We start from the raw sequence: 16,274 nt of genomic DNA, 5'->3' as shown, positions 1-16,274 counted from the left end.
TTTTCCTCAAGCTGCTACACGGCAAACAGCCACGTGCACACGCTCAAGGCCAAGTGAGGACAGACACTCAGGTCTCTATCGGGAAACAGGGGCATCCACACCTGCTCAGGGAGACGGGAGACCGGACACCACCAGACAGCATGCCTGCAGCAGCCCCAGCATGGAGGAACCGTGAACTGGGTTCAGGAGACCCCCGCCCCGGGGGGTCCTACATAATGGCCCTCCTGACACACGTGTCCATGCACAACCAACGCTTAAGAGAGCCACCCGCAGGGCACCTGGGTGGCTCAGTCGGTTGGGCGCCCCACTCTGGATTTAAGCTCAGGGCATGACCTCACGGTTCATGAGATCAAGCCGCATGTCCGTCTCCACACTGCCAGCGCAGCGCCTGCTTGGCATGGCGTTCACCCAGAGGAAGTGAAGACTCCCGTCCCCAAGAACCTGCACACGGAAGTGTACTGCAGCTTTATTCCTAACTGCCCAAACCTGGGAGCAGCCAAGATGGCCTCCAGCAGCTGATGGATACATTAATTGTGGTCCATCCAAACAATGAAGTGATGTTCAGTACTGGGGCACTGGGGTGGCCCAGTCAGTAAAGTGTCTGACTTGGGCTCAGGTCATGGTCTCACGGTACGTGGGTCCGAGCCCCGCGTCGGCTCTGTGCTGATGGCTCGGAGCCTGAAGCCTGCTTCAGATTCTGTGTCTCCCTCTCTCTCTGCCCGTTCCCCTACTCACACTCTCTGTCCTCTCCCTCTCTCTCTCCCTCTCTCCCTCTCCGAAAGAAATAAACATCTTTTAAAAACTTAAAAAAATATTTAGAAGAAAAACTGTGTCAGTTGCTAGCCTTAGTTAGAAAATTTTTATGGTAAGTTCTGTCCTAAAAAGCTTGCTGTATCAACAGCATTTAGCTAAAGACTGAGCAAAAAGCACACAAAAATTAGTTCAAATGGTGTTATCTTGAATCACATCACTTAAACGATGTCTAAAACTTAGAAGTGTTTCATCCTGTGTTATTAGCAAGGAGCCAGCGTCTCTGCCACAGCAAGCCTGGAGTGACGATCCAGGCCTGACTCCAAGGGACGGCCACCGCATGAGGCCCCTGACTCGCGGGCAAGTCAGTGTGGTCGCGGGGGCCACAGACTCCGGGCTTTGAAGGTTTCACGGGCAGGTGTCCCCAGGCCCAGCTACAGGGAAATGGAGGGACACGGCGCGCCCTGCCCACACCTGCTAACATCGGCCGGGGCTCCAACCCACGGCCGAGTAACCCTCCGGTAACCACAGGAGGAGCCACCAAGGAAAGAGGTCGAAGACGCAGGTCCCCCAGGCTGTAACGGCTTCTCCACAGCACTGCTGGTGCCTCTGAAGCTGCCAAGGAGCCCGCAGGCAAATGCCACCCCCACGACCTCACACGACGCCGGGAACGCCGCACGGCCGACTGCCCCTAGAATCACAGGCGGAGGAAGCCCCCCACGCACTGTGACACCCTCCTCAGGGCGGCGTCCCCCCCACCCCTCCCCAAGCTCCAGGAAGAATCTCAAAAAACCCATACAAAATGCAACCACCCAGGATTCTCTAAGGATCGATGCTTTTAGATGTTCACTCCTCTCTCTATTAAGCCAAAAGGATGCAGTCTACCAAGTAAATCCACCTTCTGTGCAGGCGGGTACAGATTCTACCACTAAGGGGCAAGTTTGACTGCTGCGATTCCTACGACTTCCGATGTTCTCGATGACTTACAAAGCCACGTTCCTTACACCGGTCTTGACAAAAGTCTCCTCCACTTACAAACGTTAAAAGCACGTAATGACCAACGCGAAGGTGTCAGGGGAAGGACTCCAGCCACACCTCGCCCACAGCGGCAGGAGCACGGCCCGTGGGGGCTGGCAGGCAAGCCCCCTCCTCACCCACACCTCTCCCGTGCCGGGTCTCCGGGCCTCGGACGTGCGCACGGACACGGACGCCTGGTATCCGACTCACCTGAATTCTCTGCCTTCGCTGGACCGTCTACTGGAGGAGGCCCGCGGGGCAGCCGTCTCCAGAAGCAGCTTCTGCGTGAGCCTGCCGGGGGGCGCGGGGTCTCTGCCGCCGTCTTCGTGCGGGTCCTGATCACACTTCCATTCCTCATCTTCGTTCAACGTGGGCAGGTACCCGGGGATGCCCTTCCCCGTCCCCGACCCAGAGCTCTGGTCGCTACAGAGCTTCGGGCTCTCCGAGCCGGTCCGCGTATATTCCAAATAAATATCAGACTTGAGGAAGGAAGGGTAGGTGTTCTCCTCCATGGTGGACTGGATCTCCGTCTGCGCCTGGTCGAACATGGCGGGATCGATCAGCTGCTTCATGATGCAGTCCTTGATGAAGCTCTTGGTAGCGGGCTTCGTTTGCCTGGAGACGATGCCGTTGTTGTCGAGGATGTACTTGCGGTAAATGGCCTTGGCCAACTTCAGCCTCTTTTCCTCGTTCGAGTCGCAGGGCTCCAGCTTCCTGAAGCCGCTGCAGGCAAACCAGAAGTCCAGCAGGTCAGCACAGTCCTCCTGCTTCAGGAAAGTCCTGAACAGGTTTATGCCATCTTGATCGTCCAGCAACGAGTGCAGCGACTCGGCCCACTTCAAGTACGGCGGGGTGGGGGAGGCGCTGCCCTCGGGCTCGTACCCCAGGTCCAGGTCCGAGCGCCGCGGTGTGGCTGCCGAAGTCTCACCTTTAGCCCCGGCGCCCTTCCCGGAGCAGAAGCTGTGGCTGACGGGCCGGGGGTCTGCGGACACCAGTTCACCCTCCTCACCAGGCACTGGGGGTCGGGGGGCATCTTCGGTGAAACTCGCTCCAAGGTCCAAAGGGAAACCCTGCTCTTGGATACTCATTGTGGGATCCTGCGGCACTGTACACTGAACGCTGCACCCTATAATCAGTACTTACGGCTCCAAAGTGAGTCAATCTGTCCTGTTGAAACCATTAAGAGGACAAGGATTAGGAAAGGTGGGTCCACGGACACACGACCACAGAAGTTTTCTTGAGACAAGACTCGAAACGATGCCCTCCCGCTCGAACTCAGAGCCAGAAATTCAGTTTACGTTTTCAATCGTTGCCACAGGTTTGGGCTATATTAAAACAACTTCTGGAAACTTTCACAGGTACAGGAATGCCTCCGGATCTAAAAACTGAATGCCCAGCGCAGGGAGAGCACCTCTCCCCTCACGTGTCGTTCTGTGAGAACAGCACGGAGACCGGCAGCCTGGGGACCTCCCGTCTCGGCCACAACCAGCCCCGCTCGGCGGGCTCCGGGGGGACGGGAGGGAAGAAACCTGCTTCCTAACCCTCCTCGCCGTGTAAACTCGGCTGACGGCTGGCCCCACCGGCACCGCGCAGGGCTCTCGCCACACTCGGGTACCGGGAGGTAGGCACGTCACACGCCAGAAGTGGGTGTCATGTCTGCTCCCCGCATTCCCTAGGCCACCCCACCGCCTCACGCATCGCGTGCCTCCTGACTCGGGNTCACCTTCAGCGCCTTCGCCCGAGTGATCCAAGGACACCCCCTGCCCCCCACGTAGCGGCCTTCTCATGTCACCAGTGTGGACAATCCTTAGAACGCTTCCACCAGAAAGCTGCACTTGACCTTGCTTCTAAGGAAAGCGTCCTTCTGAGAGCAAGTGGCAATTTAGTGCTCTGAAGAAAAGAGAAGGTATAGGAAAAGAAATGAAATCCAAACACAGTTACACCTTTTAGCTAAGGAAGCACGCAGCTCACCTGATTTAACCCCGTGAGCGCAAAACCAAACCACCCCCTCCCGGAGGTCGGGGAACTACAGGCCCGCCCTAGGAGTGAAGGGGGGCTCTCCCGTGGCCTTCGTCCTCCCCGCCGCACCTACAGGAGCCCACGGGGCCCACGAGCCGAACTACACCTCCCAACCCGGCCAAACAGGTGACTGCAACTCGGCACACCACGGCCCAAGCGGTCTGGCTGGAAGCGGGCGGGGGGAAGCACGTCAGGTCCAGACGCTGAGGGCACCGAGCAAGCCAGCGGGAGAAAAACTAACCCCTAAAACCTAGTCCCAAAAAAAGGGTGGCTCTCCCTGGCCTCCACGCCACCCTCTGGGCCAGGGCCTCCGGGGGCCCCTCCTCCACACCTGCCGGCAGCTGCGGGCGGCTAGGAGGCAGAAGCACCCAGAGACAGAGGATGGGTCACAATAACGTGCCCCAGATGACATTTCTGCAGCTAACGACTTTTTATAAAAACTACTGGGGACGCTGTACTCTCAGCAGGAACAGCCTGCTTCTTAAGGTCAAGGCCTGTGGGCTGTGGCACCCTGCTGTCACTGACCACTTCAGCTGCAAAGTCGCTTTTGCTGAGCCCCCTCAGCATGAACGAGCACCTGCAGCGTGGCAGCCCCGCCCCAGCTCAGGGCTACCTAATGTCCTCTTGTCTGAGATGCCTTCTCGCGAAGGAGGGCCCACGCCTGGCCCGGAGCCTCACCCTGAGAGAGGCTCTTTAGTTCACCAGGCTTGACAAAGATCCGAGTCCCTGTGTTCCAATGGGAGGTTAATTACACGTTGCCGTCGGCTGCTCTGAAGACGCGATGCCTCCTGTGTACATTATTAGGAGCAACCTGAGTAACCGTTTCCCACAGGACCCACAGCACCTAACACAAGGTCTTGCAACTAACAGGCACCGATGAAAATTTGATTCATGGACATGAAGGCAAACAACAATCGTCCGAAAAGCCAACTGTTAGCCCTTCACAGATGCTGAAATATTGCACTATAAAAACAGCAAGACACTCAAGATTCTAGCCCTTTATTACAAAACCGTGGTTGTCTTTAAAAGCTAACATTTAAATCCATGTGTGAACAAGTCCCCCTAATCATTTTAAACTGTTTTTCACTGCCCTGAAGATACAGTTCTTGTAACTCACGTCTATTTTTGGCTGTCGACTGACAGAAGACCTTTGGTGTCCCTGGCAGGACGGGAACACCTCTCCGAATTGCTGCCGTTACCGGAACGCACTCTAATTCCTGCAGTCTCGGGGTGCCCACACAGAAGCACACCGGGCGCTCAGTGTCTACACATGGGCATATCACACATAAAGCAGCTCTATTAATTCACATGGAGTCAGATGCCCACAAGCACTGAATGTGGCCAACAGCCTGTAACCACCATCAATAAAAGGATTCCATAAAAGTAACGTGCAGCTGTGATACCGAATGCAAGTCTCCTGTAGTCACCGCAAGGCCTCCCCTGGGTACCAGGGCAGCCAGCTCAACACTACGGAGCTGAGTATGTTTACGTCACTCAAATGTAACTTAATTCTGAATTTATGTGGGTGTGGAAATAACAGAGCATGACTCTGGCATTCTCCTAATTGTCCACTGATTAAACTCGGAAAGGGTCAGGGCCACTGTTTTTACAGTGTAATCCATTCCTCCGCCACCTACATTCCCAATGACCGATGTAGCCCAAAAAAGTCCACTTGGCTTTTCTGAGGCTAGAAACCCAAGAAACACCCACACCTGCTGAAAATCCAACAGAAATATTGTATTTTGTATGCCTGTCCATCCTTGTCCCTGAAGAGAAGTTCTTAAAACTGAAATCCAAATACCGCTATCCTGGGAGGTCGGGTTTGGACCACGTGTGTTCCTCCAAACAGGGCCTGAGACGCTTCCTGAAGAGGCAGAGTGAGCGTGCAACCAAACAGGAGGGGCTGAGATGCACAGTAAGAACTCTTCCTAAATTATCTTAGAGATGAGTGGAGAAAAGTTTGTGTGTGTGTGTGTGTGCGCGCGCGCACGCTTGTGTTTCCTCTAACGTCCTCAGTGCCCAGCTAAAAGTTTCACTGCCTTCCAGGGGTACTGAATTCCAAATGTGGGGTGGAGGGAGAAGCGAAGACCCACACCCAGGAGAGAGTTCTGAGGGGCAAGGCATCAATCTGAAAGAGTCCAGCCACTCAGACAAGCCACACCACAGGCTGGAACCAGCCTCAGGCACCCCTGCTCTGAGGGAGTGCCCTCCTTGGGTTTCAGACTCACTCATCCCTACTTTCTGCCGCGGGGGAGAGGGAAGGGACGTGCTACCGTCCAGCCTCCCTCTGGGATCCCTGCACACGGCGGCTACTCTGCACCCCACCCACACCCGAAACAGGCCCCAGGCCCACGACTGACACCAACCGAACACATCAGCTGCGCGCCCTGGCCTCCTCCAGAAGACCGCCCCCCACCCCCTCTCAGAACCCAGGTTCTTCCTTACACTCTTCCGCTCTCCTAGAGCAAGGAGCTGCCCTTTCGGAACCGAACCTCGCACTTTTCCAGGTTCACACAGCCCAATATCAGCGGCCCTTGCTAGCATCCCCTCTGACACACCTGCCCTCATAGCCTTGAATCCCACACACCTTCCTCGCACACCACACGGTCTGCACACTCGGCCCGAACAACCTGCTCGGTGCTGCAAGCCTCCCCGCACGCGCCCCCAGCCCGCACCCTTCGAGCCCGTCTTCCGGGTCCCGCGCCCGGCCCGCCCGGCNCTGGGCCGGCGTCGGGAGCTGGGCGGGTAGCGAGACCTGGAACCTGAGTGCTGGGAAGGGCGAACAGCGTGGAGGCGGTGCCTGGGCGGAGGGGTGGGCCCTGAGCTCGGAGGCGGAGCCAAAGGAGTGGGTGTGGCCAAGTTTCAGGGGCGCGGCCAGTGCCGCGGGCACCCGGCCGGGCGAGGACCCGGGAGCTGGCTACGGGAGATTTCGCATCTCTCCCAGGCCTTCTGCGTATGGAGGGTCGTCTGTGGAGACGCCCTGCGTGTGTGGCCACCGGGAAGGCCTGGCCCGGTGCACTAAGCGGACGGGCGGCCCTCTCGGGCACTGAGAGGCGCCCGCCACGTCTCAGCCATTTTCGGCCGCCCACACGGGTGTCCCCCAGCCCGAGGCTCCCGAAGTTGGCACCCACAGGCCAGGCCCGCACCCAACCGGGCTCCCACCCCTGCACAGGGAGCATCTCGTGCATGGGCGGGCAGGGTCCCCGGAGGGACTGGAGACCTTGCTCGGGGACTGCCTGGCCGGCCCTGCACCGGAGGACCCTCGCAGGAAGGCCAACAACTGCCCACGGCATTGAAGGAAGCAGGTGTGCAGGAGTTGGGCGGTTGGAAGGCACAGCCAGGCTGACCTGGAGCTGACCCTCGGTAAGGTCCAGTCCCTCTCTCCCCCTTCTCCATGCTTGTTGCCCCCCCCCCCCGGTGGCCCAGTCCCTGAGAAGGTGGGCCGGGGCTCCACCCTCCCTTAGTCCCCAGTGGGTCTGGACTCAAGGCCAGGGCTGAGTGGCAGTAAATGCTGGTTGTCACTTGGACAGGAGCCCCCACCTGCAAAGAACTGTGGACTGAGGCTCCACCCAGTTGGGCCTGCCTGCTCACTTGCTCCCGGGCACCATCCAGAGTGTGGACAAGGGCCCTCCTTCCTACCACTGCCTTTGGGTCACACTCCCACAGGCAAGCCTGAGAGCAAGGACTTCCTATACCCCCACACCTCTCCCCATCCCCCTGTCCCTGTCACCACAGCAGCTCTTGCCCAACCCGCAAAGCCCGGCCGGCCCCTCGTGAGGGAAGGACGTGAGCACCAGAAATTGATCACTGCCCCTAAGGAACTGCTTCTGGTGTCCCCCGTGACACCCAGGACCCTGTGCTCGACAGAGCCACGCTGGGCCTGGCACCTCAAGAGGAGCTCCTGGCAGCCGCCAGGGGGTGGCTATACCCCCATTCTGCAGGCCGCCGCGTCCTCTCCTGGGTGCTGCTCGCCCTCACCGCCCAGCCACATCCTTCATCGTCTCCAGACCAGAGCAGGAGTCCTGACTCGGGGCTCCGTGCGCCACGGGCCCACCTCCCACCCGGCTGCCCACTGGTGATGCCTTGCCTGGGATGAGCAGGTGTGGAGGCAGGGCCAGCTCCCAGCCATCGCCAGCATGCCAAGTCTCAACGTAGCGTCCGGTACCCAGGGTTTTGTAGGAAAGGGAGCAGCAAGGGGTGAGGGTCACTGGCGAAGCACCCCCAGCCCACCCAGAGCCCAGGCCGCCCGCGGCCATCACCATGCCTCAGGGCAGGCTGGACAAGGCGGGGGCTGTAGGTGAGGAGCTACGCTGCTGAACCCACACTGGCCCCACCAGGGTCTTGGCAGTGGGGGGGTCACTCTCACCCACACCTAGCTGGGATGGCCCCGGGTCCCGCCCCGTTCAGCCTAGGAGTCTTAGAGGAAACAAGACTTAGTGGGTGGCTTTCAAGGCACAGCAAGACCTCTGTGGGGTGAGGGAGTGCTGGGTGGGCTGGACAGACGGCAAGAATTCCCAGATATCGGCCCTCAGGCTGCCTCCCCACTCCCAGACGCAGGTCCCCAGCGCTTGCCTTGCTTCTGCAGAGCTGCTGCTGTGGCCAGGCCAGGCTCCCAGGGTCGTGTCCACGTCCATCCTCGTCCTGGCCCGTGGCGGCAGGTGTCCCCCGGCCCTGGGACCAGAGCAGGGCCCTCGGGCCCCCGGCTCCTTGGGGCCCCAGCCCTGCAGGGACAGGAAGGGAGTCAGAAGGCCTGCCACAGCGGACTCTAACTGCGGGCACGGAGGGGAGATTGAGCAGGTGGGAGTGGGGCTAGCCCCGGGGAAGCTCCGAAGAGGAGGAGGCAGAGAGGGCGGAAGTGGGGGCCTGCAGTGGAGCGGGGGTGACCTGCCGGGGACCGTGTCAGCCACCCACGGCTGAAACCAGACAGAGAGCCACGGAGCCTCACTTCTGGACAGGTGAGTGCCTGGGCGGAGGCCCGCTTTGCACTTTCCCAGTGAAGGGGGTGCTGGCGTTTGCCGGCAGAGGCTTGTGTTTAGCTGTGCGTGATGTTTGTTCAGGACGTCCAGGAACTACACAAAGAACTTAAGAGCAGAAGTGAAATATGCTCTTCAACTTAGACACAAAATGAGTACTTTGAAATAAAGTGAACTTTGAAGTCTTACATGTGTGTGTCCACTTGGCTGAGGAAGAGCACTTATAAAAAGTGATCCAAAGAAATCATCCAAGATGTGCCAAGGAGTGGGGTGAGGCTCTTCCACCGCGGCGTGACGTGCGAGGATGAAAACCAGCAGCCGAGAGCAAGCTGCACAACTAGGGTAGCACGTGTGGCACGTCCCCATTGTCTTCCCGGGAGGGAGGACCGGAGGGGCCACTCTGATTTGGGTTCCTGGAAAGGATAGGAGCCTCAGGCTGAGCCCCTTCTGGGCTCTCCATCCCCTGGCCCTCTGCTTTGTCCACAGTTGGGGGGCGGCGGGGGGGGAAGGCCGGGCCCAGCAGGGGGAGGGAGGCTCATCCAGTTCTGATGAGTGAGGCATGGACTCCCCTTTGGAGGCACAGCCCCTGCCACACTGGCTAGCTGACGTCCTGGCCATAAGCCAAGCCCCTGGGCTCCATCCCTCTTCCCTGAGTGTCCTTTTTTCACCGGTTCTGAGCCCAGGAGGGAGGGCCAGGTATTATGTCCCCATCCCCAGCCCAAAGAAGGGTGCAGAGACATCACAACAAGCCCATGACATAGAACACCAAGGAAAAAGCTAGGAGACCGCACACACCGGGTGCCCATGTTCTGCGAACACAGAACACGTGTATGTAAAGGCGGGAAGACTAAAGAAAGATGCTCAAGTACTGACACTGGTTTCTGTCAGAGTGCAGAGTTGGGGTGCATTCCCTTCTTCTCTTCCTGAACTCAGGAAGAAGTTCTGCGACCAGAGGACTGGCACGAGCGCGCGGAAACCACAAAGGTGTGCAGCAGGGGCCGTCTTTCTACCCATGATCAGGATAAACTAACCCACGGGGGCCAGGTGGCCGGCTGAGGATCCTGGGGAAGAGGCCAGAGCTGGCCTGCAGCCCGTGTCCTGGGACAGCTGTGGTCGCTGCACGTCGGCCCCAGGACCAGGGAGAAGGTACCAAGTTGAGCTCCCGGGGCTGGCCAGCCCCGCTCGCTGTGGACACTGCGGGCCAGGGCCTCCCTGGGCGCTGACCCCACGGTAGGCAGGCTGCCTCTCTGCTCTGGGCCTGCACACCTTGGGGCAAGTGTGTCATCCACACTGGCATCTCACATCCCTCTTGCTGTTTGGGGTTCTCTCACGAGCTCTTCAGCTAAAGCTCCCTCAAGCTGATGCCCCAGGAGTGACCCTGGTCCCAGGGCCAGGCTGGGGGGAGGGGGGGCCCAGGGGATAAGGTTGGGGCTTTGCCTCAAACAAGCCACCTCCAGCGTCAGTTCAGTGTTGACACTTGCAGTGACTGTCACCTTCTAACCCCGCTGCTGCAGGCCTTCCTAGCCTGACAGCTCCTGCTCCTAGGGGCCGTCGTCAGCTGCTCTGAGGGCTGGTCACACATGACTGTGCTCTGAGGAGGTCCCATGGCAGAGGTGGGAAGTGTGAAGCACTCAGCCACCGTCAGGCACCTGACGGGGCCTCAGAAACACCCACTGCAGTCACTGTGCCTTTTCCCACCCACTTAGCGCTCCAGGGTGCCAGGCCCAGCTGGCCAATGCTGGCCGTCCCATGTCCCCTGCACAGACAACTCCCCCAGCAGACCTGACACAGCCTCCCACCTCTGCTGGCCCCCATGCGTCAAGGGTCAGGTCTCAAGATCAACAGGAAAGCAGGGACGCGGTAGCAGGCGTGTAGCCCAGGGCGGAACACTCCATCCCAGGGTGCCATCCACACCCACCCCAGCTTGGGTCTCGCCCCCGGTGTCCTGAGGGGTTCCTGTCACTGCAGGCAGAAGGGCACAGCAGGACCCCCTCCCACACTGCCTTCCCAGAGGATTCTGACCCAATGCCAGGGACACGTCCGGGAGTCTAGGAGGTGGTCAAGTAGGCTTGTGATCAGAGGGCAGCACTTGAGTGAGTTCTGAGTGGCCCCTGCCAGCCACAGGGGCCTGGGAGACAGGAGGGGAGAGCAGCCCACCCACCTGCCAACCCAGCACCTCCCCAATTGGGGAGCCTCAGGGACATAGGGGTGCGGCCAGGGCTGACCCAGCTCCCACATCCCTGCAGAGGCATCTACAGCAAGGTGGGCACCTCTTCTTGGCCAAGCGAGGGTCTTGACCCAACCCTGCTGGCCCCAGAGGTCTGTGGGCGACCGTCCGCAAACGAGCCTCTGCCTCAGGGTGGAGCCAACGGCTGGCAGTGGCCTGGGTCAAAGAAGGAAGGGCCTGCCGGCCTCCCCCAACCCCACCGCCATTTTCCCAGGAAGCACAGCGTCTGAGTGCAGGGGCCTCAGCCCAGCTTGTAGCAGCCGCTGAAGTCCCACCGTCCCAGGTGGCCCCGGGGCACTTCCCCTTCTGGTCTCGGGCACACCTGCCCTCTGGCCATACTGACGCTTACACCGGGCAGACTTGCACATTTGTCTTCGCTGTTCCTTCACCTGGAAGGGCCTCCCGTGACCTGACCACCCGGTGCCCAAAGGCCCCTCCCAGCACCGGGAGCCCCCATCCCATGCCCCTCTGTAGGCTCTCGTTTCTATTGGAGACGCCTCGTTCAGCTCCAGCGGCCCCGTGCAGCCCCTTGGGCCGGCAGCTAGGGGACTTGGTCATGGGAGGCAGGGAGGTACCAGCCCAGGCTGGCAGGCTGCCTTCCCCCGCAGCCGGGCCCACACCCTCCGGGTCGACCTCTGCCAGCGCCTGGCCTCTCGGCCACCTGCCCCCCACCGGGCTATCCAGAGATGTCTCTCTTGGCTGCCTAGGAGCCCAGTTCCAAGTCTGTGATTATGTACGCCGAGGTCCCTCCGGCCCTTTGTTGCTGCAGAATCCGTCCCAGCAAACAAAAGTGCACTGGATTAGCCACAGTGGATTAAAAGATTTGCTTCTCAGAGTTTACCTAACAACCCGACAGTCCTGCCGGCAGAGGCTTTGAACCTCAGGACGTGCTCACCAGGCCATCTGGGAACTCTCAGCCTCTGCGGGCCACAGGATGGCGGTCAGGGTCATGACAGGCAGCTACCGTCCCTCACTCTCTGCTCTGCCTGCAGCCAGGCCTGCGCTCGTGGCCCGCGCTCGTGGCAGGCCCGCCTGGGTCAAACTTGGGGGCAAGACCAGACTCCAGGGGAAGGTGGAGGAGGCCGAGGTAGGAGACCGAGGCCCAGCCAGGCCGCCCAAGGCCCAGGCGTGGTGGGGACCAGGCCTTGCCTCACCCAGTCCTACCCGCAGGCACGGCCACACACGGCACACAGCAACAAGACCACGAGCAACATGGAGGATGGCCACGGTGGGCAGGTGACACGCCAGCCTCCACCAGGCTGCAGCCCACAGCCCCACTACTGCCGCCCCGTGGTGTACGTTCCTGCACACACGTGCACGCACACACGCGCGCGCGCGCGCACACACACACACACACACACACACACACACAAGCATGTCCCCCTTTGATCTCCAAAGGACGCTCCATTTACAAGCTCTTAATCGCAGCTGCCTTCTCAGGGCCTGCCCGCTAATGTCCGAGTAATGGGATTTGGCACTTCTGAGCCATCCCCGTCCGGCCGCTCCCCAGTACAGGTGGACATTTTTCCCCCCTCTTTTTCACTTCTTTTTTCCTTTTCAAAAATAAAATGCTCCTGAAACAGCACTGACTTGACGGGGCTGGTCGCCCAGCCCTGTCGACGGGGCCAGGAGAGGGGCCAGGTGGCCGGCACACCAAGGGCCCGACCAGCTGGGGGTCTTTGATGCGGCTTCCATGTGAAATCCGAGTGAAAGACGGAGGAGGACGGTTTCGGGACCACAGTGCCGTGGGATTCATCCCGCCTCGTGCTCTTCCCTTTGTCTCTCTTCCCATGACCCTCTGGGACGTTCGGGGAGAGAGGGTCCCAGGGTGGGTGCCGGCGTGTGTGCAAGCGTGAGCATGAGGGTGCACAGGGCAGGGTGGGTGGAGGGCAGGGCCTCAGCCATAAGAACAATGGGCAGCAGGGAGCACATCCACCTGTCCGCCCCTTCGTCTGTCCGTCCATCTGCCCGCCCGGCTTACCTCACCTGCCTGGTTCCGTGTGCCTGCTCACGCCCCACCGTCCCGCGGTCCGCCATGATGGGCTTGGCCGTCCGCCTGAGCACTTTCAGCCACTCCAGGACGCGGGTCCCTGCTCTTGGCCACTGTGTGGCTGGGAGGAAGGAGTGTGACTCTGGGCTGCAGCGCGGGCTCCCACCGCCGATTGGCTGAGGCGGGGACCAGATGACGGCCTCAGAACCCTATGGTAGCCATGGCAACCAGCCCCTTTAGACACCGCCACCCTGAGCCACTTCTGACTGCTGAGGGAGCAGGCGGTGCCGCCGAGGGCCCACACCAGGGTCCCCTCGGAGGGTAGGGTCAGGCATGACCAGACCCCACTCCTATACCAACTGTTGAGTGTTTGTGTGTGTTTGTGTGTGTATGTTTCTTGTATGTCTGGTGTGAAGGGTCCCTGTCCCTTTCTCGGGACGTGTCCGAGGCCACTCCGTGTCCTGTCTGACCACCTGGTGAAGGCAGGAACAATATCTTTTTAGCCTGTCCTTCGACAAGGATTTCAGGTCAGGCTTGCCCCAGGAGCTGAAGGCCAAGCCATCTGGTGAGAAAATAATGGATGAGGGCAGCAGGAGGAAGGGCAGTGAGAATTCCCCAAGTAAGGGAGACAGAGCCAAGCTCTCAATCCACCTCAGCCCCCAAAGGGGCTGCCAGCTTCTTCTCTGCCTGCCACGCCCTCCTCCACACTCTCGCTAGGCTACTGAACGCACAGACAGGCTCACACAATCCCCTCTCTCGAGTGTTTAGAGGCCCCAGCCTGGCCCTGGGCTTCACAGACCCAGTGTCTGTGTCCCCGACCCAGCAGGACTCTGAGACTTTGGTCAAACCAGGCACTTTCCAACCCTGCAGAAACGAAGTACACACCTGTGAGTTTGTCCCTGCTCTTCCCTTGATCTGAACCCCCGGGGTCTGTCAGCACCAGCCCCTTGGGAAGGCCTTCCCCGAGGACCAGGACCAGGGCTTCTCACCAAGGGCTCGGTGCAGCTTTACCCCAAGGACTGACCATCCCGGGTGCACCAGCGCAGCGAGCATCCTGGAGCCAACCTACCCCGTCTCTGAGAGAGTCCAAACATTTCTGGCTCAGCACCAACGAGTCCAGCCTCCTATGAAATCCAACAGAGAGCCCCGGAAGCCACCTCCCACTTCCTGGCCCAGGCCCAGCCCACACCTGCTGAACATAAAGGAAGTGAGCAATAGCCACCGGCCTGTGAGCTGGTGTGAGTCCCAAGTCCCTGGGAAGAGGCCGGGGACTGAGGAAGCCGCTGCCCGCGCCGGAGGGACCCACAAAACAGGAGGTCCCTGGAACACACCGAAGCAAGTGGGCTCAGGGTGGGCTGGGCCAGGCCTCGAGCCCCACAGCGCAGAAGCTGCTCAGCCAGCGCCCCGACTCGGCCCCTCCTGAGCTGCTCAGTCATGGAGTGAGGCCCTAGCCTCGAGGGCAGGCTCTCAGTGAGGACACAGGCCTGGCTGGCTGGAGGCGGCGGAGGTCCAGGGGCTGACGGAGAGCTGGGGGAGGGCTCTGGCGTGCTGTCGCAGAGAGAGCCAGGCGGCACAGGGCTGGTCCTGCTGAGCAAGTTCATCTGACCCAGGGCTCCAGCTTCGGAGAGAGGGTTCAAGGGGCTCTGCGGCACAGGCCGAGGGAGGACACTGCAGGTAGCTAGGCCTCACAACAGCTCCTCCGGGCTCCTGGCACCCGGACACAGCCAGCCGGCGCAGGGCCAGGATGTGAAGCCCTGCCTGTTGTCTCCACAGCCACCACCCTGCAAGCCAGGGCACCCCCGAACGCTCCTCCATCAAGAGCCTCAAGATGAGGGGTCAGGCACAGAGACCCAGGCCGGGCCACACCCTTCCTGGCCGCAGCTGTCCTTCCTAGGCCTCGGGACATCATGCTGTTGACGGTCACACTTGTCAAGGCCCTCCACTGCCCAGGTGTCAAGGGACCTCTCCATCTGTAGCCAGTGACGGACAACCCTCACGGCCCTGGAATGGCTGCGCTACACGGGGACCAGCGCGACTTGCCCAGGCTCCTAGAGGGGCTGGGAAGGGACAGGGGCACAGCCTGTCTTCCCACTGGGGGCCAGTGCAAGCAAGGCAGCTCCAGCTTCGGCAGGCTTGACCTCGGATGGTACAACTAAGCAGCCCAATAGAGAGGCCTGAGGGGCTGCAGGGACCCAGGGAGGGGGCTGGAGGCCGCCACAGACACAGGCATAGCCGACTAGCAGAGGTGTGGCCCCTGAGGAAAAGGAAGGAGGAAGATGCCTCTGGAGGGGGAACGGAGCCCGGCGGTCTCCCACAGCTAAGCTCCCGGCTGGGGCGCATGTGTGAGCGTGCGCTTCCCGCCTTCTGGAAGGGAAACCGTGTGTGTGGCAGACTCTCCCTCCCACAGGCCTTCCCAGACCTGGGTTATTCTTTCATTTGGGGTGGGGAGGGGAGGGGAGGGAGGGAAACCTGTCATTCACCGAGAGCCTCTTAACCTTTCCTGAGTCCAGGATATGTGTGGGAATTTGAGGAGACTGACAGTGACACGACCAGAGAGGGCCACAGCCACAGCCACAGCCACAGCCACAGCCAGGCCCACTGCAGGTGAGGGGGAGGCGAGTGCACGCGGAGTCCACACCAAACTCCTCCTGTTGACCGGCAGCACTGGAGGCCAGTCTGGGCTGTCCCCGCGGTCACCCCACGTCCCCAGGGAGAGCAGAGGGGCGGCCCGAAGTCTTTCCTTGTGCCGCCCCCAAGTGTGGTGACCCCGCTGCAGCGGGGCCTCTGCTTCAGACGGGAGACCCGGGCCAGGGGCCCCCCTCCCCGCCGTGTCCCGCAAGCAGCCTAGTCCCCACCCTGCTCCGGCCACACACCTTGTGCCAGCAATTACAAACACTGGGTCCTGGCAGGAGCTCCCCCAACCTTGACTTACTTGGGGTAGGAAAGGGCACATGAGCAAGGCGCGGCTGAGAGCCACGGCCAAGGAACTGAGGACGTCCTGGCACACAGCATGGGGGGTGGGGGTGGGACTCGGGACAAAGGCCGGGCTGGAGAGGGATCAGTCTGACTCAGTTCAGGGCTGACCACGGAAACCGTGAGGCAGGGGTGAGGAGGGCTGGCTAGCCCGGAGCACCAGCAGCCCAGCCACAGCCGGGGGCCAGGGTTCGCGGAGGCAGGATGAGCGTCGCAGGCCAGCAGGGGCCGGAGCACGACTGGGCTGGGCACCGTCAGTCTTTGGTAAAACTTTTGAAAAACTAAAAACTGCTCACATTAGGACACCACGTGGAAAAAACAATCG

The 16,274-nt window shown here is 60.6% G+C and overlaps 1 protein-coding gene across 2 annotated transcripts in view; it reads right to left on the bottom strand.

Moving 5' to 3' along the window:
- AXIN1 (axin 1) overlaps positions 1-3,567 on the bottom strand; it is a 61,616-nt gene extending 58,049 nt beyond the window's left edge. The window contains exons 1-2 of one of the 2 annotated variants that reach the window (XM_077762710.1): positions 3,491-3,567; positions 1,978-2,934 (exon numbers count right to left, since the gene is read on the bottom strand). In XM_077762710.1, the coding sequence (XP_077618836.1) occupies positions 1,978-2,855 (878 nt within the window). In that variant the 5' untranslated portion in view covers positions 2,856-2,934; positions 3,491-3,567. Of the gene's footprint in view, positions 1-1,977; positions 2,935-3,490 lie in introns of those variants that run through there. The other variant, XM_077762711.1, reaches the window with a different exon arrangement.
- Between the last annotated feature and the right edge of the window lie 12,707 nt (positions 3,568-16,274).

Source organism: Crocuta crocuta, unplaced genomic scaffold, assembly GCF_008692635.1.
Source record: "Crocuta crocuta isolate KB4526 unplaced genomic scaffold, BGI_CrCroc_1.0 scaffold234, whole genome shotgun sequence".
NCBI lineage: Eukaryota > Metazoa > Chordata > Mammalia > Carnivora > Hyaenidae > Crocuta > Crocuta crocuta.
This window is presented reverse-complemented; position numbering and strand designations above follow the sequence as displayed.